Source organism: Crinia signifera, chromosome 5 (assembly GCF_055691185.1).
Source record: "Crinia signifera chromosome 5, ASM5569118v1, whole genome shotgun sequence".
Taxonomy (NCBI): Eukaryota; Metazoa; Chordata; class Amphibia; order Anura; family Myobatrachidae; genus Crinia; species Crinia signifera.
The window spans coordinates 84,200,850-84,223,215 of NC_139221.1; the positions used below are offsets into that span (position 1 = coordinate 84,200,850).

General features: G+C 42.8%; 1 protein-coding gene across 2 annotated transcripts in view; it reads right to left on the minus strand.

The window, feature by feature from the left end:
* The window catches only part of LPIN2 (lipin 2), a 113,223-nt gene that overhangs the window by 13,079 nt on the left and 77,778 nt on the right, over positions 1–22,366 (minus strand). For both annotated transcript variants that reach the window (XM_083187569.1, XM_083187568.1), the window contains exons 8-15: positions 21,453–21,552; positions 19,995–20,185; positions 19,278–19,371; positions 17,584–17,653; positions 17,399–17,488; positions 16,906–16,982; positions 11,656–11,800; positions 4,863–5,011 (exon numbers count right to left, since the gene is read on the minus strand). In XM_083187569.1, the coding sequence (XP_083043695.1) occupies positions 4,863–5,011; positions 11,656–11,800; positions 16,906–16,982; positions 17,399–17,488; positions 17,584–17,653; positions 19,278–19,371; positions 19,995–20,185; positions 21,453–21,552 (916 nt within the window). The remainder of the gene's footprint in view (positions 1–4,862; positions 5,012–11,655; positions 11,801–16,905; positions 16,983–17,398; positions 17,489–17,583; positions 17,654–19,277; positions 19,372–19,994; positions 20,186–21,452; positions 21,553–22,366) is intronic.

A 22,366-nucleotide genomic window follows, 5' to 3' on the forward strand; every position in this document is an offset into this window, starting at 1 on the left:
CGCCACCATCTTCCCCAGGAGCTTGAGGCACCTCCATACTGAAATGCTCTGAGCCCTGAGAATCTCCTGGACTAGGGTGACCAGATCCCTGGCCTTTATCTCCGGGAGGAAAACCCGATGAAGATGGGTGTCCATTATAACTCCCAGGAATTGGAGTCTTTGTGACGGTACCAACTGAGATTTTTGCAAATTTAAAATCCAGCCGTGAGCCTGCAAAAAACTGATGGCCTCTGCCAAGTGACTCTGCAGCATGGCTGCTGACTCCGCTTTGAACAGGAGATCGTCCAAATAGGGTATTACTGTGATTCCCCTGAGCCTCAGCACCGCCGCCATCACTGACATTATCTTTGTGAATACCCTTGGCGCGGTTGCTAGCCCAAAGGGTAACGCCCGGAATTGTAAATGCAGGTCTCCTATGGCAAACCTCAACAAGGTCTGATGCTCCGGGTGTATAGGGACGTGCAGATATGCGTCCTGGACATCCATGGACGCCAAAAATTCTCCCTGGTCCAGACTCAGGAGTACTGACCGTAGAGACTCCATTTTGAAATGGTCTACCCATAAATGAACATTTAGAGACTTCAAATTTAGTATTGGTCTGAAAGACCCGTCTGGTTTGGGCACCAGGAACAGCGTGGAGTAAAAGCCTTTCTTCCACTCTGTCTTGGGGACTAGTGTAACCACCCCTTTTTCCAAAAGGGAGTGCGCTGCTCTCACAAGAGCTGTACGCAGCCGTGCCTCCTTTGGTAAGGATGTGGGAATGAACCTCTTCGGAGGTGGCCCTCTGAAAGGGATTTTGTAACCCTGTGTTATGATGTCTAGCACCCAGACATCCTGGCCTAGAGAAGCCCAAGCGTCCCTGAAGAGTGTGAGACGCCCGCCCACTTTTGTCACTGTCGGGCAAAGCCCCTGACAGTCATGCAGAGGGTTTATCCTCTCCTTTATTGGCAGGCTTCTTGTGAAAAGAGCCAAATTTTGACTTTTGTGTCTTGCCTCTAGAGGGCTGAAACCTTCCCCTGAAAGACTGTCCTCGAAAGGACGCACCACCTCTAGGGGAGGGCCGAAAGGACGGCTTAAAAGCAGAAAATCTGGACGTCTGCTTTGCTGAGGAGGCCGGCAGGAATGTACTTTTGCCGCCTGTGGCCTGTTTTATAATCTCCTCTAATTCGGTACCAAAGAGTACCTTTCCCTTGAAGGCTAATGTTTCCAGAGCCTTCTTGGACTCGTTGTCTGCTTCCCAGGCTTTAAGCCAAAGCACTCTCCTGGCATTAATGGAGACTGTGGACACTCTGGTTGCCATTTTAATAGCTTCCTCCTCTGCTTCAACTGCATATTCTGCTGCTGCCTTAATCTTTTCTGCAAGCAGTAATGCACCCGGGTCAGCCTGCAGCATGGTGCATAATTCACCAGCCCACTCTATCATGGCCTTAGAGACCCAGGCTGAAGCAATAAGGGGTCGTAAGGTAAACCCCACCCCTTCAAAGATAGCCTTGAGGTTTCCCTCCAGCTTTTTATCCACAGAATCTTTAAAAGCTGCACCGCCTTGTACTGGTAATACAGTAGCCTTGGACAAACGTGCCACTGAAGCGTCCACAACTGGGACCCTTTCCCAGAGCTCCGCATGAGACTCTGGCATGGGGTACAGATTAAGGAATCGTTTTGGCATCTGAAGCCTCTTATCAGGAGTTTTCCAAGCCCCTTCTAACAATTCCTGTAACCCCTCATCTGAAGGAAAAGTAACAGCCTCCTTCCGCTGTCGCTTAAAAACACCTTTAACAGGAGTCTTATCCTCCACAGTCAGCTTTAAAGCCTGCTTCACAGCTACAATGAGATCCTCTATACCAGCAGCAGAGTTCTCTTCCAAATCATCACCCTGATCCCAGGGGATGTCAGTATACTCTCCTTCCTCTTCATCTACCACAGTAGTTAAAGCATAAGACCTTCTAGGGGTCCCTGCCACATCATCCATTTTGTCCAGCATTTCACTGAACCTGTTAATCCCTTTTGCAGTATCCTGCATCACCTGGATAAGTGCAGGATCTGCCTGGGTAAGAGGCAAGGAGCCAGACGACTGCTGAGATGATGGCATAGGTCTCTGTGATTCTACCAGCCCATCACTCTGCCTGTCCAAAAGCTGCACCAAAGCGTTTACTGACCTGCCTAGGGCCCTGGCCCACGCAGGTTCCATCTGCTTTGCCCTATGGGGATCACTGCCCATGGGTCTCACATCAGCGCAAGTAATACATAAGCCCCCCTTGGCCATCTGCTCAGGGACAAACTTTTGTGTGCAAACATTGCACGCGCTCAGTGCATTAAGGGCTCCCTCCCCCAAAACCACAGCCTGATGCTCAGACATGATGCAAGTGATAAATGTATATCTATCAGTATACACAGTGCAAACAATGTACAAGCGTTTATACAGAGGCAATGCACCCAATCACTTATCTGTCTGTTGGTTTCAACTGCGGGGAAGCGATGCCCAGGAAATCCAAGTCACTCTGCCAGGATCAGTAAGCCAGCTCAGCTCCGCTGCAAGCGTTCTGAAAGGCGCCAAAGTCAGAGTGAAGGAAGAGACCACAGGTCCCTGCTGCTGCGGGGTCCGTGACCTTTTGGCGCCAACCACCCCCAGCAAGCCGCTCCTTAGGTAGGATTTCCTAGTTCCAGTGTCTCCCCCTCAAATGGGGATCACTTGGAACATGCCTGTCACAACGCTGCTGTCCTCTCATCTAGGAGCTCAGCGTGTAAGCTCCGCATAAAATGGCCGCCGCCATCACGGAGCGCCTGTCCCCCATGATCCCCACCTAAACGTGGAGCCGGTTTCAGGGTACTCCGGAGCCCAGGCAGCCTTTTAGAAAAGGCTATAAGCGCTGCACAGGGGGACCAGACAGTGTCTCCCCTGTGCACAGTGAGCTGACAGGACGCGCTTCTGTCAGCTCCTGCTGCGCAAGCAGTGTGAGGATTCACTATGAGAATCCTCACACTGTGCCTACCTAGCTAGGGTAAAAGTTAATAAAATAATAAAAATCCCCTAACTACTCTAATTCTTCGGCTGCTCCTGCAGCCCTTTAGAATAGCACCCACTCCAGTGGGCACCTAACACGAACTGAAGAGTCCAGGGATGCAGTAGGGGAGGAGCCTACCCTCTAAAACTTTAGGATAGGTGCCTGGCTCCTTCGGACCCTCCTACATCCCAGTGTTGAGCTGTGTCACCAGGACCATTGAAAGAGAAATAAAAACATTAAACTAAAAGACCGCTCTGTTGACACATTTCAAACACCATCTAAATCCCTATCTTGTTGGAATAATCCCTCACCAGTAAAGTGCTCTTGAAAGATCCCCCCTCTCAGATGGGATTAAAATGCCACTATTGTGTTCCTTCTGGAGCTGCAACCCACTGCTTAATATGAGACATATAACACCAACACAGAAACAAAGGAAGTAGTTGCGTGGGTGCACTGAAGTTCTTATTAAAGATCCTAAAATACAACCTTTATTATCTTTATTAAACCTATCCATCAGCTAGGCGAAATATAAAATCAAAACAGATTGTAAAATAAAGAGAAAAAAAAACGTGTCTCAAACTCTGTGGCTGCTGATTATGGCGCCTTTTACACTTGACCTCGGACCCGGGATATTGCCGGGTTGCTGAGGTAACAACGTAGGGCCACAAAAAATAAAAAGAAAAGAAAAGGTTGACACAGGAAAAGACTGCAAGTTTTCAGTTTTTGGTGTTAATGTCGACACCTGGGCACATTATTCTCTTCATATACCATGCTACTGTTCACAATAGTAGTGCATGTGGATTGTTAAGTATGAAAAAGTCCAAAAAATTAAGTAAAAACAAAATTATGAACAACTCATGTCAACCTTTTCAAATGTCGACCATAGCCACGTCGAACTTCTGTCTGCATCAACCATATGGTGCAGACCTATTGACTATCATCAGATCTCAAAGCTTGCTGGGTGGAACATTTTACCCCTTTTCACCCCCTTACGAGTTAAACTTTTAAAAATCCCTGCTTAGTGGGTGGCTGCAAATAACGGTCAAAGTTTACAGACCACCCAGCAAGTCCCATGTTCCAGGTCACCCAGCAGGTGCTCAGGGAGAGTTCACCAACTGACTGTCACATTTTCCAATGCACCCGTAATATGTAGCACCCAACCTCTCCTTAACCTCAGTGGTGTTTTTTTTAGGGAGCGCTCCCCACTGAGAGTTTTTTTCTGGGGAGGGCTCCCTAAAAAAAACAACCACTGCAACCCCCAGGTCCGGGCAGCGCCGCAGAACAGTCCATCAGCCGCTGCTTGGCCCTGCCCCCAGCAACCCGGCTGTGTGAGGCATGACGTTACAAGGTTTTTTTTTTTACTATTTAGTTCCTTCTGGGCTGAAAATTTTTATTACAAAAACACATGCATTGTATCTTACAGCACAATAACTCCATATATTACTGCATAGGAAATACTTTATTCTTATATGGTTTTCAAAGCAGAATCCCAGGTTTCCACAGGATTCCTAACAAAGGTTAATAAAGTTGAATCTAAAACTAACTGCCAACAGATTTACTCATGAGTCTAATTAACAAAATGAATGTACATGAATATAAAACCCACTGCTCCAACCCACATGATTTCACTTATGTGTAGGAGCTGGAAAATGTTACCACAGAAATGATTGTGTATGTGTGGGAAATTATGAGTGGACACTACAGGAAATGTAGTAAAGTCCACATTTGTACAATGACACACTGGGATTCCCAAACTGTACACAGACGTAGGTGACACGAAAGCGTAATGGCACACAAATAAACAATAAAAACATATTTATTTTCAGATCAAGCTTTGAATGGGAATAAAATGTAATTTACTTGGTAATGGTTCCATCAATATCTGAGATAATAATCTTGTCATTCCAATTCCACAGATAAATGGTGGCCTCACATCGGCACGTGCCTTGGTACTGAGTGGTTATGCTAAACACAATGTCATTTGGACCATCTCTAAGCTTCAGTTTTTTCTGAAAAAGAATAAAAACATAATAATTGACATCCTTATCTTATGTGGAGTAATAATTTCCTGTATATAGAATAATAAATTAACTTTCTCTATCATCCGGCAGGGGACACTGGCGTTCACGCTGGGTAATAGAGGTGGATGGCTGGGAACTGGCACACTGTAACTTTAAACAGCTGGCTCCTCCCCTCTAGTACCCACAATCCCCAGTTAGAAAAATTGTGCTCGGGAGCTGGCCACGCAGGAGTTCTCTCCTGTATTTGCATCTCTTTTGGGCATTCTTTTTCTGGCATTCCCTGCTAGGGAAGTTATCTCAGTTTCTGAGTGGTTTTGTGTTCCCTGTAAGGGAGCTTGGCGCGCTGGTTCAACCAGCACTGACTGTCAGGGTCTCTGCTAAAAGACGCCTGCCAGCCTACCTGTGTTCCTGCGGTCCCCCACCAAAGGGCTCTAATAAATGCAGTATAAATTCCATTTAGGATGGAGTACGGAGAGTAATTCTTGCTGTGGTCAGTGCACAGAGTAACCTACATCTGATACTACAGATATGTAACCTTTAACGGTGCCCACAACCGACGCATTTTGGGCTGGCGCACACATCACAATGCAAAGTACAAAAAGAATGTGTAGCACGTACTTTGCATCTAGGGGTTAATCTGGTTGATTCGCAAGGCTCCCAAACCCTGCCTTGTGAATGGTGGCTGGCCACCCCCAATTCGCAAGGCAAATTCTTACACAGCGCATGCTATTAGTGTTACACAGTAACATCCATTCACAGCCTGGTAGGATACGCCCACATCATTCGATGGTCGCCGACCCTACAGATGCGTGTCTGCTTGAAGGGAAGTCTGGAGATGTCAGCTGTCTGCCTCCAGCCTGTCCATCATACCTCATTAGCATGAGAACGCCCAGCGTACTCATGGGAACCCTCATGAAACGCTGGGCGTTCCCACATGGTGTTGCAGCAGCAGCTGCCCCAGGGCCCTTCTCTGCCACTCCGCCCGCAAGGTTGCTTGTGTGCACCCAGCAAACAATCTGTTCGACGTGGACGCACGCAACAAGCGCATGTGCAGAAACGCACATGCGTATAGAAGAAACATCGGTCCCAGTGCGAACAAGCCCCTTGTGCGAACAGACCTGAATAAGGGCCCTAGTTTAAAATGCACACTGCTTTACCATATCATATGCGGTTTGAAGTAGTTCAGAAGGCACGTATGTATGGGCACCTTTACATTTGTACTGTGCGTCAACAATTAGATCACTTCTCTAGTGACAAGAGGAGATGAACTCAGTGAACTATAAAGCATCAATGTAGCAGACAGTATCAAAAGGAGCATTAGAGGCTCTCTCTTACTACTGCAACTAGAGTACTAGAACTCACGGACCCAACACAAAAGCGAAGAAAAAAAGTGAGAATTTCCCTGGTGAACTCATTTAAGGCGCGCATAACACCAAGTCACATACTCCAGAGTTCCCAGCTGGCAGAGGCACAGAAGTTGTTTCTCAATGTGTAAGAAGCTCTCATATCAGTGCTCTCAGAGCTTCCCTGGAGAATGAAATGCTATGATAAAGTACAAGTATGGAAGTCACTAATCTAACAGGGAAATAAGAAACATGTCTCCAAGATACCCCCAGACTGGGCTCCGCTGGAACAATAGATGTACAACAGCAAACTTTGTGCTAAATGGGCAGGGTCATTTTTTAGCCTAGCTCACCAAGCACCAATTGCTCGGGGAAATAAAAAACTGCAAATATATACAATGTGTAGGGAGCATCCAAGATACAAAGGGAAAATAACTTATTTAGCAGTGCTCCTCACAGTGATGCTAGCATGTTTTTATGACAAAATCACAGAGCAGTAAAACATTAACATTTCCTTTACTATTTTGGGAATTTGCTGGATAGTGGTTTTACTACTAATTTAAGTATGATAAATACCAGATCTGTACTATGTTTTTACTAAAAAAAATATTTTAGTAATATTTGTTACCAAAACTAAATATATTAATTATAAACTGCAGTCCCAACAGGGATTCCATGCACTGGAAGGGAACAGAATCAGTAACTGTTGAAACATCTCTGAGACAGGGGTTAAAATGCTCACAAAGATACACAACCTAAAATACAGTTTGAGTCATATATGCGATCACATACTGTACAAGAGATTTTTGCAGCCACAATGTTGTGACTAATTGTGGGATCTGATTACACGGACTTGACCTGTAATCCATTTATTTTTTCCCCATAACAACCATCTCTGACTCCTACTCTGAACTCATCAGTCACTTTGTTCTTTCCACTGTGCACAACACACCTGGGTAATCGGGAAACAGAACAGCTGTTTTTGCATTTACAGAATAGTCCTACATTGCACTAACCCCATCTTATGAGTAAATAACCATTCATTTAATATAGACACTTGAACAGCTGTTCGGGTTATCATCAGACATTTCTCGGTTGACAAAGACTCTCTGCTACAAATGCAGCTAAATGGAAGACTAGAGCAAACTCCCCTTTTCTTACGGTTTTCTGCAGTGTAGGCGTGATTCTCTGGTGGTCATACATGGTCGCTACAGAATAGGTTCTCAGGAGCAGCAAAGTCTGAAACAGGGAATCCCACTCATGCAAATGAGGGTACTCCCTGGGTGCCAGAACTTCAGAGAGATGGCATGTGGTCTACACAAATCCCCTTGGTCCTTACAATGGTCTGTAGTGTAATGATGTTTTGCGGTGATAATATGTCCTACGTCTCCTACTGACAGGAACTAGTTGTGGCTGGCTTTTAGGTAATTTTCCCCCCTCTGTTATACAAATGTGTCCATATACATTTCTTTATGATTATTTACAGTTTTTTATATAGCACATCATATTCTGTTCCGCTTTACAATAGGAAACAACAGTGATAAAACAAACTGGGTAATAACAGACCGACAGTGGTAGGAGGGCCCTGCTCGCAAATTTACAATCTAAATGAATAGGAGGGATACACGAGGATAGGATTCCATTGCATGGCAGTCCCACCAGATTACAATACAGTCCTGATGGGATGCAATAAGATATTAATGCTACTGGAGGTTATGTGGGGGTTCCAGGATATGATAGGCTTGCCTGAAGAGGTGAGTTTTCAGGGAGCTCTTAAAAGTTTGGAGGCTAGAGGAGAGTTATTTTGTGTGGAAGGGCATTCCATAGGGTGAGTCACGGGGTTACTGCCTCTTATTATCTGTATCACATTGGTGTCTTGTGTCACTGATACACATTTTTTGTTTTATTTTCCTGCACTAACCCGAGGAAAACCATCACTATTGAACAAACCAGTCAAGAGCCATCAAAAGTCACTTTTGTTCGGGGCATAGGGTGGGTGCTGCCTGACCAAGTTCTGCAATTGTGAATGGGATCTAGTAATGAATACGGATGAGAGACGCAGATCTTATGCAGACCAGAGAGGGTGGGAATATATTTTGACATAAGCAAAGAGATGCATGTTGGTGTAGTCAGGATAATGGCTTTGTATGCGAGCAGTCATTTTTTTTTATTGAATTAGTTAAAAGACCATCAAAATGATGGCTTCTGCAATGCACTTTCACTTTGAGATGTGACAGTTTTTGGCCCACAAGCTCTTAACCCCACCCCAGTCCCTATCTGCATCTACCTCCACTTTCTCTATTCACAGCTCCCTTTCTCCATTTACACAAAGTTTGAAATAGATCAATGTCCCTGCAAAAATTGCTTTCACTTTCTGTTGTGACATCTTTTAGCAAACAAAATATTAATTTGGTCCGTCAAGTGAACTCTACTGGTCAGTGGCGGTACTTCAGCTCATAAGTTGAATATAGGCAACCAATGGGGGGACTGACAGAACGGATCAGCAGACCTTGAAGGTCTTGCTTGCATTCAAAATGGATTGTAGTGGTGAGAGTCTTTACTTACGAAGAGACTATTGCAATAACCAATGCGTGAGATAAACGAGTTCATGGTTTAGATATACATCTATACTTTGTGAGCTGCAAGTCTTGTTATACATTTTGAGCAAGCTCCCTGTAATTGTAGTTTCAGGCACCTGTTTGTTCAAATGTGTCTTATTCAAATAACTGAAAGGCAGTTCTAATGATTAAAATGATTTGCCGCATGCCTATATAGTGTGTGTTACCACCACTCTATTTGCAGCTTTCTTCCCACAAACTATATATATATATATATATATATATATATATATATATATATATATATATAGCACGAAAGGTGTAGAGGTGCGCTTCGATATGTTTCACCAACAATACATTAAAATCGAAAATGTTTATTTCAAACAATAAAACGTATAAAATACAACAAACAGTGGTTATCCAATGGTTGTCTTCACAGAGGTGTATAAATTCCTGATTTGACCAATGATATGGATGGTCTGAGATACCCTACGCGTTTCGTCCCTAAGGGACTTCTTCAGGGGTAATACACGTGATCAATCCGTTAAGGCAGTTTTCACTCGTGTAAGAGGGAAACTTCTCTGATGTTCAGATTAGAATAATGGTCGAAGCTGGTACTCGTAAGTCGTGATACAGCAGGGGTGATACAATAATAGAACAGCTCTCCGGCTGAGTCTTTTTCAATTCTGCGATACGCACAATATCAATGTGCAGTGGGGTGTCCGCAGTCCAGGTGGAGAGAAATGTCGGTATTATGACGTGTCATATTTTAATACCCCTTTCAGACATACGCGAAAATCCCGGGTTTTCACATGAACGCGCCCAAACCCGGGACTAGCGTATGTCTGAAAGGGTATACCCAGGATTTCACTCCTGGATACTGAGCACCTGCAATTGACCAGGGTTATGTCTGAATGGTATTACCCGGGTTTTTCAGTTTTAAACAACTGATGTGGCTTTTTTTTGCTGCCAAGGTGTCTTCTGATGAGGTCATCATCTGCAGCCGAGGAAGACGCCTCAGGCACATGTGCGGAGGCGCTTGCAGAGGCAGTGGCTGCGTGTTGCTCCTTTGCAGCAACAGAGTGCAGAGTCCTGTGGGAAGTCAGGTGGCATGGCACATCATTGGAAGGAAGAGGAGGCCAGGGAGCTGTTACATGTGCGTGGAGAAGAGGAGATCAAATCTCAAATCACAGGCACTGTGAAGGATGCCATAATGTGTGCACATATTGCAAAGGTCCTTGCTAGCAGAGGTGTGAGGAAGATTTTAATGATGAAACACTGAAATGCTTGAAAAGCCTGGCTTATGTGTGAAAAGGGTATACCCGGATTTTTCCCGGATCTGAGGTGTAGTGTGAAAGGGGGTCTGTTACTAAAATCCCTGGAGTGACCTGGGTTGAAAATCCCGAGTAAACCTGGCCAAAATCCCGGGTAGTATGTCTAAAAGGGGTATAAATGTCTGTATTTTGACCGTCAGGATTTTGATTGTAGGTAAAATGACTGCATCCCCTTAAAATACCTCATTGAAATATAAAAATATTTTGGAATATGGAATAATCCATTATCTAAACTGCTTCTTGCCCCAAGCATTTTGAATAAGGGATACTTACTCTGTATAAAGGTCTCAACCCTAAAGGCCCATACATGTTTAATCGGCTTTCAACTCAAAGCCACCCAATGTGTGTGCCCCGGCGATTAGCGGTGCTGCGCGCTCCCACACCATCGTCTGGAAAGCCGTTCATCTGCTTGTAATACCAGCAGATGAGCGGCTTTGAGGAAGGCTTTGCATAGCGCTGCGCTATTCAAAGCCACCCGCCCCCCCCCGCTGTCGGCACCGGGCAGGGGGAAAGCCACTCAGTGCATACACATTTCCCCCCCAAGCGATCATCGCTGTCCACACATGCTGGGCATAGTCGCCCAGTGTGTGTGGACTTTACGCCTCTTATCTATATTTCCACTCATGCCCACTCTGCTTGCCTTTCCTGCTCCCCAATTAGTAATTTCTATGCTCATCTTTAGGACTTAACCATACCATCCAAATGCACTGGAATGCCCTCCTATTAGCAGTTAAGGTACCCATACACGTTGCGATTTTAGCATGCGTTTTGAACTTTCAAAATGCATCGCATGTGGTTAGAATTGCACAGTGTACCTGCGGGGATGCAATGCGATGCGCGTCCCCGCGGGTACAATATTGTATAGCACAAAGTATGAGCAGGCAGTACTTTTTGTGCTACATCGCATCGCATCGCATCACTTTTGTAGTACGTGCGATGCAACAGCTAAAATCGTATTGCATCGCACCCACACAGTACATCGCATCCCCTACAAGTGCCAAAATCGCGCAGCACTTTCAAGTACAAAATGCAAAGCACAGAAAAATCTCAACGTGTATGGGCACCTTTAAACTGCTCTCAACCTCAAAGTCTTTAAAGAAGACTCAAAACTCACCTCATCATGAAAGCCTGCAGTCTCAATTCCCACATGCTGCATTGCACATGTCTACACCCCTCTTCCTCTGTGTCCGCCCATTCCCTAAGAGTCAATTCCCAAAATAATTTATGCTATATCAGCACTTTATGTATAAATGTAAGGTACATTAATGTATGTACTAGTATACACTTGCAAAATACTTTTCACCTTATGTGAGGTGCTACAGAGCTCTTGAGGCAAAATATAAACTAAAGACAAATATATGACAAAATCTTTTAAGATGCAAAATAATACTACTTACAATTTGTTCTGAAGATAGGCGCAGGGTCTTCCGGTAAGAAGTGGTACCACCATGGCTCAGATGCTGCACAGGGACAGCCTCCATGTTTATCTGTTTCAGTTCCAAGGAGTCCTCGTCACTTGAAGTATTGTCCTCTGTAGACGGCCTAATAAAACATAATAACAGATTATTCAGGAGGACATGTATACCATAATAAACGTCTCTGTCCCAAAGACATTTCAGGCTCGGAAATTAATTACCCAGTGAGCAAATAATGAAGTATCTTGAGAGGTCTACAACTATTTCATGCTACATTTAGTGCAAACTGAGTATAACAGAGCTATTCCCATGTGTACCATCAGGCATTTCTGGATTTCCTTAGGAAATAATAAAACCCTTAATGTATAGAAACAAGGCAAAGCAAACAGACACAAGGTTGGAAGCTGCTTGCAAAACATACAGAATGTACACTGTAATTGGCTGTTTGCACTTGTATATTATCCTGCACATTTGTAGGCACAAGATTACTTCCCAGGCTAATGTGTGTGCATCTAGTTCTGCGGCAGACAGAAAGATAGATATGCACTGTGTAACCGTAACATCACATTCCAGCGGCTTACTACCCTCTCTTGTTTTTCCTAGTGTATGGTTTAAATTAATGAAACATCAACTTCTTATTACATGTGGCCTTTTTCTATTGTTGTTTAACTATCCCCTCATACTTTTCTTATAGAAAGCCTCCTTGCCTGTAGATGCTTCTTGTATACGGACTGTGTGTCCCATTGGGTTCTCTTTGAATTGCAACTTCTTTGCATAGCTCAGGATCTTGTAGCCACTTACAATGGCAATCAGAATTGGTTTTAGTATGGTCTTCAGGGTGTATTGTGCCTCATTGAACACAATACTATATTACTATAATAAAAAAGTAGATTGAACTCCAGGAGGATTTCAACAAGAATATGTCACAGCTGGTAGCCACAACCTGGCCTTATATTTCACCTTAATTATACCCACTTTACACCCAATAACCAGGGTAATTGCCAAGGCAACCCGCATCAATGTTTGGTTTAAAAGGGTTTCTGAAATATAACCTGGGAACAGTTGTCTGGGAATTTCCAGGGTCAAACCTGCAAACCTGATCGTGTAAACGGGTGAACCTTCTTAATTTAAAAGCCTATGATGTCATCTCCAAGCTCCAGGAGCAGGAAGACCTGCCACTAACCTGGGTTCAACCCACAGTGCAAATGGACGCAAGCCTCTGTGACAGGTATTGAAACAGTGTTCAATTACCTGGGCTTTTTGTGGCAAAGGGGTAAATGATCACTACTAAGATTAGGATATTACTATTCTTCCATGTAAATCATTACACTAGCCTAATATCTCATATTAATGAGACTGCAAATGGCTGTAATATGGAGTTGTCAGACTCTTGTAATATAAAGGCAATTTGGATTTTTACATTTTGGGGATTTTTCCAGGAATTATATTTTAGCATATGTCAAATAATTTGGAAGATTATGGTCTAATACAATTATAAGAACATGAGAATTGGATGCTTATAACAACTTAAAGGCCCCCATACACTATGCGATTTTGGGACGATTTCATCCGATTTCGGCACTTTGTGCCGATAATCGGGTGAAATCGGCCCAAAATCGTATGTGTGTGATATCTGATCCGATCCGATGCGCGGTCCCGTGCGCATCGGACCGGATCAGGGAGGTCGGACGGTCTGTACATACGATCACGTCCGACCTCCCTGTATGCATATGCCTGCCACCTGACAGGCATATGCATGCAGACACCGGGGGAGCAGTGGGGCGGGCAGCGGGTCCCTGAGCGCCGGCGAGTGCTGCTGACTGACCTGGCCGGGCAGTGTACTTACACATAGCAGCAGCGGGGACGGGCAGCGCAGTGGCGGCTATTATATTTTTAAAACACTTGTCAAATGACCGGCCGCTCTCTGATTGGCTGAGAGCTCTCCGGCCAATCAGAGAGCGGCCGGTCATTTGACAAGTATTTTAAAAATGTAATAGCCGCCACTACGCGTCCCGTCCCCGCTGCTGCTATGTGTAAGTACACTGCCCGGCCAGGTCAGCAGCGCTCACCGCACCCTCCGCCCGCCCCCACCACCGCTGGCCGCCGCTGCCCGCCCCCACTACTGCCGCTGCCCGCCCCCACTACTCCTCACCGCCCTGCAGCTCCTCGGTTTTTTTTTACATGGGATAAATCGCATGCGATTTATCCCATGTAAAAAATGGCACATCAAGTGCCAAATTGTATGTGAGCCTCCCGGGGAGCTGCCGGGCGGCTCGCAGGTAAATTGGGTCCGACTTGTCCCTAGGACAAGTCGGCCTAATGTATGGGGGCCTTTAGAACTGCAGTTAGATAATGTACTGTATATAACTTTTCAAATCATTATGGATCAGATACAGCTGTGGTAGGAGTAGCTATCACTGCTGCCTATATGAAAGCAGCAGCAATAGCACTAATAATAATAATAATAATAATATCTTTATTTATATATCGCTCTTTCTCCAATAGGACTCAAGGCGCTTAACAGATAGAATGAATGTAATACAGTACAGAAACAATGAAGTACAGAAAAGCTTTTCATAAACAATACTTAAGGGACTGAAGGAAACGCTGGTACTTGTGTAGTTTCACAGCGCCACTAGATTGCATGCGATTTGACATCCGATATCGCATGCGATTTACTATCCATTTCATTACCCAACTATCCAAGTGGGCATAGAGTTGAATTTATATAGCGTGGCGAGCGCAGCGAGCCACCGGATGTTGTTTCAAAGCAACTGACGATATCGCATGCCATTTGCATGCAATTCCATCAAATACATTCCGTGTCCGCTCGCCACGCTTTGGGCTCAGTGGCTCGCTGCACTCGCCACGCTATATAAAATCAACTCTATGCCCACTTGGATAGTGGGGTAATGAAATGGATAGTAAATCGCATGCTATCTAGTGGCGCCGTGAAACTACACAAGTACCGAAACGCTTGAGTAAATAGGAAAGTCTTGAGCCTGTTTTTGAAGACTCAAGAGTGGGGGTCTCTCGAACTGTGAGGGGAAGTGAGTTCCATAAAGTCGGAGCTGAATGGCTAAAAGCTCGACCCCCAGATGAATTACGGGAGATCCTAGGTACTGCTAACAGCCCTTCATCTACAAACCGCAGTAATCGGGTGGGACAGTATGGAATCAGAAGCTGCTTCAGGTACCTTGGGCCTTGGTCATGTAGGGCGAAACTCAGTAGATTGATCTTGAAAATGATTCGCCATTTATGGGCAGCCAGTGAAGGGAGTAGAGAATGGGAGTAATGTGGCTAGAACGGGGCTGGTTAGTTAACAGCCTGGCAGCTGTGTTTTGTACCAGCTGTAATCAGTGCAGTTCTTTTGCTGGTAGACCAAGGTAAAGGGCATTGCAGTAATCCTAACGAGATGATACAAATGCATGTATGACTTTTGGCAGATCTTCAGATGGGATTAAGTGTTTGATTCTGACTATGTTCCTAATATAGTAATGCAGAAGGCATCACACATCTTTCATGCATTACTGATACGAGCTGCATCCTAGAACACAGTATCTGATCATCACCAACACCACTGGCCAGCTGCGTGACCCATGGAGCTTCCAAGAGGCAAGGAAATCTCAGTCCTCTGATGCCGTACTGTGTCTACCTTCGCAGACCCAACATAAGACACAGCATGGTGTATTTTATTGTGTTTTATGTATGGTTGGCCACCCTATCACAGCTGCTCAGATCTGATGTGTAGCAAGATATGTAACCAAGGTGAAAACATGCAAGTAAATCACTAGATTGCTAAACAAGGACCCAATTTATTCTGTTTAGCAGGATTCGCCCCATAAGACAACAATGGCCATGCCAGTACAGAAAACTATAATAACTGAAAACTTACTGTAAGCACAGAGCTGGTGTGGATCACTAGTAATGCTGTAAGACAGACAAACCATACTGCAAAACGGGTGGAGGATAGAGGAAAGTCTGTTGCTATTTTTATTATTTAATTTTTTTAAACACCACAAGTTGTCTTGTATGGCCACAGGCTAACAGAGAAACAGGCGTTCTCCCTACATGGCAGTAAGCAATATGCCAAGCGGTAACACAAAGCAGGTGCAAACAGAAAGTGCGAGCGTTCATTTACGGTTTACAGCTTCTCAGGTGTATGGAAGACCGCCAGGCATGAGGTTACGAGTGAGCTAATGAATCATAAGAGCCAATTAAACTCTATCCGTGACAGACTTTATTTTCATGGCTCCAAACAGGGCAATGAAGAATAGCTGTGTCCAGACTGTTTGCTTTCTTTGTCATGACCAAAGGTCTATTCAATAAATCATAAGAGCTTGGGAAGTCTGCCTAATAAAACGTCCTATTCACACAGCTTCACCGTATTAAAAGATCAAGTGCAGGAAATGATAAACTGGGGGTTGGATTACAATATTCTATCATTATAAAAGTGAAGTTATACTTCATAAAATATAGGGAACCCTGAGGAAACTGGGTATAATTAGAATGAACTGCTTCGCTCACTATACGCATATACTGTACTTCACAAAATATAACCACCCTACATAAAATAAAAAGCGCGCAATTAAGCATTTTTCCAGTCATAGTATAGGTCTATTCAATAAGTCTCCGAAATTCTGTGTAGCCACAAACCTCTCATTCTACACACTTACATGGAAAATTGCATCTCCGAGACCCTGCTGACTGATCACATAGGTTGTGAGGTTACACTGACTGAACCTGGCTATGAAATAAAATCATGTCACCACTACCCACGAGGTGACTCTTGTTACCAAGACCCATGGCCATGAAGTGAATCTCGTCACTACAACCCATGGCCATGAGGTGAATCGAGTCACCACCATGCCCTGCCATTTTGAACTCTGTTCTGGAATTTTCAGGAGGAGAGTTTCCAAAAGCAGGAAAATATGAGGGTAAAAAGTTTCATAATAAAGGATGAAGGGTAAGACCAAACACACATGTTAATGTTGGATTAGTGGGGGGATGTTTTTGTGAGTCTACGTGAGCCACTTGTTGAATGAAATGGCTAGCAAAGAACAAAAATAAAAGTATGTTTAGAACAAGAGCATATAATAAAAACAACATCACACATACAGTACTGTACATCGTGGGAAAGTAACAATAGATTCAAAGAACAATATTTGTGTATCATCAAAATCTACTTGTATTAGCAGGGTAATGCCATATAAAAAAAACCCGGAAAGTTACCGGATTTTTGGTGGTTCCTTTGTTTCTATTTGCTCACTGGACACTTCTGAATCAAGTTGCTTCTCTTTTGTGTCTGGCTTTAAAACAAAAACAACAAAAAAAAAAGATTAAAAAAATAACCACATCATAATTTGCAAAACTTCTCAGAGTAACAAACTCAATTTGTTAAATCTGAGCATTACCTAACATTTTGTAGCAATATATGGTAAAACATTCTTTGTATACTGTACAACAGGGCTGGCCAAACCAGTCCTTGACATCTACCAACAGTTCATGTTTTCCAGATCACCTAGCTGGTGCATAGGTGTGATCATTATTAACCGTCACGTTGACAAACACGTTCTGCTTTCATCCTTAACAGACACTTTATAGATCCACGGGTGGCCTGGAAAACAGGAACCTTTGGTAGATCTTGAGGACTGGTTTGGCCACCCCTGCTATAGAATATTGCCTGTGTACACCATAACATCTAAGTGTTGGAATGCATGTTTACCTGTTTGACCATGCTTTCTCTCTTCCGCCAGAACCACCACCTCCTGGATTGCTTTGGCATCTTCTCCTTTACCCATGATTCAATGGTATTCTGTAAAAGTATTAATGCAGAGAATGCTGAAAACATATTGCACACATTAATATATCTAAGGTGAGGTCAAATATATAGGTAAGCACTAAACAAACCTTCGGTAAGCTCTTATGAAACACTTGTAGACTCAGGATCATGGGAGCTGCCAGAACCCAGTTATAGTACCTAGACAACAAATGTTCAGTAAGTATCAGAACATAAAACAGAGCCACTAAAAGTGCTACCGAGAATAAACAGTTCATAGGGAATAAAACATATTTGCATCCTGCAATACATTGGTGCTTGCAAAGTGAACATGAAGTATTATATTCATATAGCAGCAGTATACTCTGCAGAACTTTATAATAATGTAGTCTGGTCTTCTACAGTAACAGTGCTAAGCTTACAATCTACAGGAAACAAGGAGCCATGCACAAAAGGGGATTCGGACTATAGGTTAACACCATATGGTCGATATCACATGGTCAACATGGCAAAACTGCCAACATGACAATTGCCGACACATGAAAAAGGTTGACTCAAAAAAAAAATGAGGGGATGCCGAACACTAATTTGGGGTCCATGCACTGAAATCTAAAAAATAACACCAGCAAAACTTTAAAAAAACAACACCAACTCATGTCGACCTTTTCATTTAAATTCTTTGGAATAGCTGTAATCAAACAGTACATTTGGTAATATTTAAGAAGCAGGATCCTTACAATAAATAAGAATCATGTTCTTTCAGGATTACCTGATCAATAACATAGAAAATGTATCTTTTGAATCATGTTCTTCTTTGACATTTTATATTTTAACAATATCATGATTACTGTATGTGGACAATGTATTTGTCTGATTTTCTGTAAAAGAACATCTGATTATAAATAAAATAAAGGACACTGTTTAAATGCACACGTTTTAAATGTTTTATACCTTCTGCCACACTTGATGCCATCTACTGGGTCTAAATTGAAGGATATTAAGTTGCTTTTCTTTTTAAATGACTCAATTGCAGAATTAATGTGAGACATATTGGTGAAGGTTGTGCTGCGTAGATCTACTGAGTACATGCACACATCAAAATGGACAAATTAAAAATTACATAATTTACAAACTAACAAACTTTTTCAACACATCTCATGTTCTGACAAAATGCCTGTAATTGGAAAGTCTCCACATGCTAGTGTCACCAGGAACTTCTAAATAGAATATGGTTTGTGGCAAAGATGGAATATATCACCATTCTTCAGAATAATCGGATTAAAAAATTCCACTCTATATGGCTTCCATGGTATTCCTTCCACAACACTCCCCGTCCTGGCGGGATACAGTCATTGGGTCTACAGCATGATGGTGGACAAGCACTGGGTCGACACCATTAGGTCGACATGGTTCTAGGTTGAAATGGGGCAAGGTCGACAGGTCATTAGGCCGACCTTTAGTTTCCCGCTCCCTACTGATAATTTTCAAATTTCTGTTTCTGTGAATTATTCACCGTTAACTGCTTTTTAATATCATTTTTTCTAGTGGATCTGTTTTATTGTTGCTATTTTCATTTTATCAATCTCAATAAGAATTCTGTGACAAGATCATGATAATTAAGATAAATGTATAGCGTGTCAGTTTTACTTGGCTTTTTGTACTGGTCTAAAATATATTTCAATCCAATTTCATGCTCAATAGATCTGTTATTATATCTTTTGCACATTCAATAAAAATTGTTGGAATAAAACATTTTTTTTAATATCATTTACTCAAAAGTTAATGGAGAACATTCAATTACACGGCACACTATATTCTCCTTTACCTATTATGGATCTTCACAACAAGATTATGATTGTCAATAATTCCTGGATTTTCTGCAAACTGTTGATATGTGATAATGTGCTCCATAAATTTTTCTGTAATAAATAAACAAAAATAAGAATAGAAGAATAATGCAAAAATTATTATTGGATTGTGTTCAGTATTAAGCAATTTTAATAATTGTGCGGTAACTGCAACTTGGGATGGGAACAATTGAATCAGAAGGTAGCAATATGTACTCAATGTGACAAACATACTGTGGAACTCCCAAGCAGCCAGATGCAGCATTACAGTAAGTGTGACATTACACAATCTGGTTACATTTCTCATCATACAAAAGCATGACCAGAAGAAAGCAAGCAAATAATAGGAGGAAGCAGAAAGTGTTGTGTTTAAGCCTTAGTGCTGGTCTCTAGGTCTTGCTGACATATTATGATTACAACTTAGAAGCACTCAGCTGCTGTATATATGTGTGTTCAGCAGCCAACACAATTATGTCATTTGGTCCCTGCGAGGTGTCCAGTTCCCTAATACTCAGCATATGTGTTTTCTTCACTAACAATGCATGCAGAAAAAAAAAAAAAAACAGTTTCAGGAAGCAAATGCAACACAAGCTTAAATGTTACTCCAACAGGCTGTTGCAATGAACTCCGGCTTAATGCATTTGCTGTTGTGGCCAAGCACCACCTAGTGGCCATGACCTGGATATAAAACTAACCTTTGGAGATCTCCCCATTCTCGCTCAAGCCTCCACAGAGAGACAGTGTGACATCTGGTAGGTCCATAGGAGAATCAGAAAGGCACTCTGTCCCACTGTCTGCAGCAGACGTAGACTCCACAGACTGCGGAGATTGAGAGCCTGACAATATGTCTGACTCAATCCACTGCCTGGAACCAGGATCAGAGTCACTGCAAAACAGGATTGTCACTTCATGGTTAATACATTATATCCAATTTGATAAAACGCTAATACAGTGGTTCCCAAACTGTATGCCTATATACCCTAGGGTGCTGTAATACACTTACAGGGGTTTCTTGGGTTGGTGGTCCAGGACAAAAACAAAATTATTTATGGTCAAAACCAGTACAAAATTATTTATGGTCAAAACCAGTACTCATGTCTGCCAATCATAACATATGTGGACAAATAGAACCACAACTATAACCACCACCACAACACTGAACCTAAATGGGTGTACACACGCTTCAATTTTGACAGTTTTTAGAGCCAAATTAAAATCGAAATCGAATGGTTTAAGGCACTTTTGATCTGCATTCGATTTGATGCACGCTCCCGTTTTCTCTAGATCAAAAAGAAAAATATAGAGTGTGCAGGCAAGGAAATATCAAATTTGATCCAGTAAATTGAATGTGTGCGCACTTGGCTTTGAATGCACATTGCATTTACATTGACTGTTTTTAGCTCAACAGATAAGTTAGTATGGGTAAAGGCCCATACACACTATAATATTATCTTTCCAATATAGCTGGTTAATGAAAATCCTGACATTTTTCGGAGCAAATGACAAATTGGTTACATCAATTTATGCAGATAATTGCTTTTGTCCATTTAGCAGCTTTTGAGAGCAAATGCTGGATTGTAATTTGTTCCCAGAAATTTCCAGAATTTTATTCCAACCGGCCATAGTGGAAAGAATCTTATAGTGTGTAGAGGATCCTTTGCACAAACTAAAGAACGTTTGAATGTGTTCTGTCTAGTTCTCCTCACAATCCATTAACGTCTAATTTTAACATAGAAAACTTACTGCTAGTTGTTTTTCCTGGACACTACCTTCTAGTTATAGATTCAGAAAAGAAACTTGAATTATACTTGTACTAACATACCAACCAACAATTAGCACTTTTACTAATTAAAGACTGACATTTTAATAAATAGGCAGGAGATGTATCAAGCAATGTATAGAACACAGAAGTGGGTAGATCTAGAAGCTGCCCATAACAACCAGACCGTTTGTACCTGTCATTTTACAGACTGTATGTGATACATGCTACCGCAAAGCTTATTGGTTGCAACTTCTCCACTATTTACACGGCTTGATGCACCTAAACCCTTAGGTTCCTGTATCTGCTAATGGGTGTGATCAAGAAATAAGCAAAGCTTACACCATATGCAGACACAAGATATAAACGGATATCTGCACACAAGCAAATGTACCTTTTAGGGAAATAAAGCGCTGCCACTTCTGGTTCCAAAACATTCAAATCATCCAGATAAATATCACCTGGACCCTGATGCTGGCTCCTCTTACGCACACCTGTGTGGATTGAAAGATAGGCATAAAGATATAAGAACATTTAGAATTCATAGGCCCGTTTTCAATGCGGCCGGCAAAGAGGTTAAATGGTAGAGATCGCAGAAAACAAGCGATCCTCGCGGTTTAACCCCCTCGCCGGCAGCTCACCCTATTCTATGTTCCGGGGGAATCCTCGCTGTGGCAGGACAGATTCCCCCAAACAGTGAGGCTTGCGGCTAAAGCAGGGAACCTGCTACATTTAGCCGCGAGTCTCACTGTTTCTGCGGCCGCATATGCCGATTCCCCTTCGTTCCAAAAAGCAGTATTGTGGAAAATGTCATTAGTAATATTACTTTGTATCACGTCAATGACACATGAGAACGCAATTTGCAGAATGAAACACAGTAGGCCATAGTAGCCGATTTTGATAAATCTAGCTTTTGAGGATTGGTTTCTGGAGTTTTACAGTCCAAAGCAAACAATCACAGATCATCTGAACAGCATCCACATGTCAGACTATTCTTCGGAGAGTAATTCCAATGTACTATACTTGCACAGAGATCATGTCATGTTACTACCCTAAATCTCTTAGGATTAGAACAGGTTTGCTCTAACTTAATGATGGATACTGCTTGGGACAAACATTGCGATGTGACATAAGTGTGGATGAATCATAGAAGCCTGAGTTAATTCAGCGCGATGTGATGCTGATCACTGCGATTAGGTCTGTATTTGCACATATTGACTATTATGGGGTTTCAAAACCACAAATCAATCCTCAGCTGATGAAAACGGAACACTCAGCAATTTGGTCGCTGAGCGATATATCGCTCAG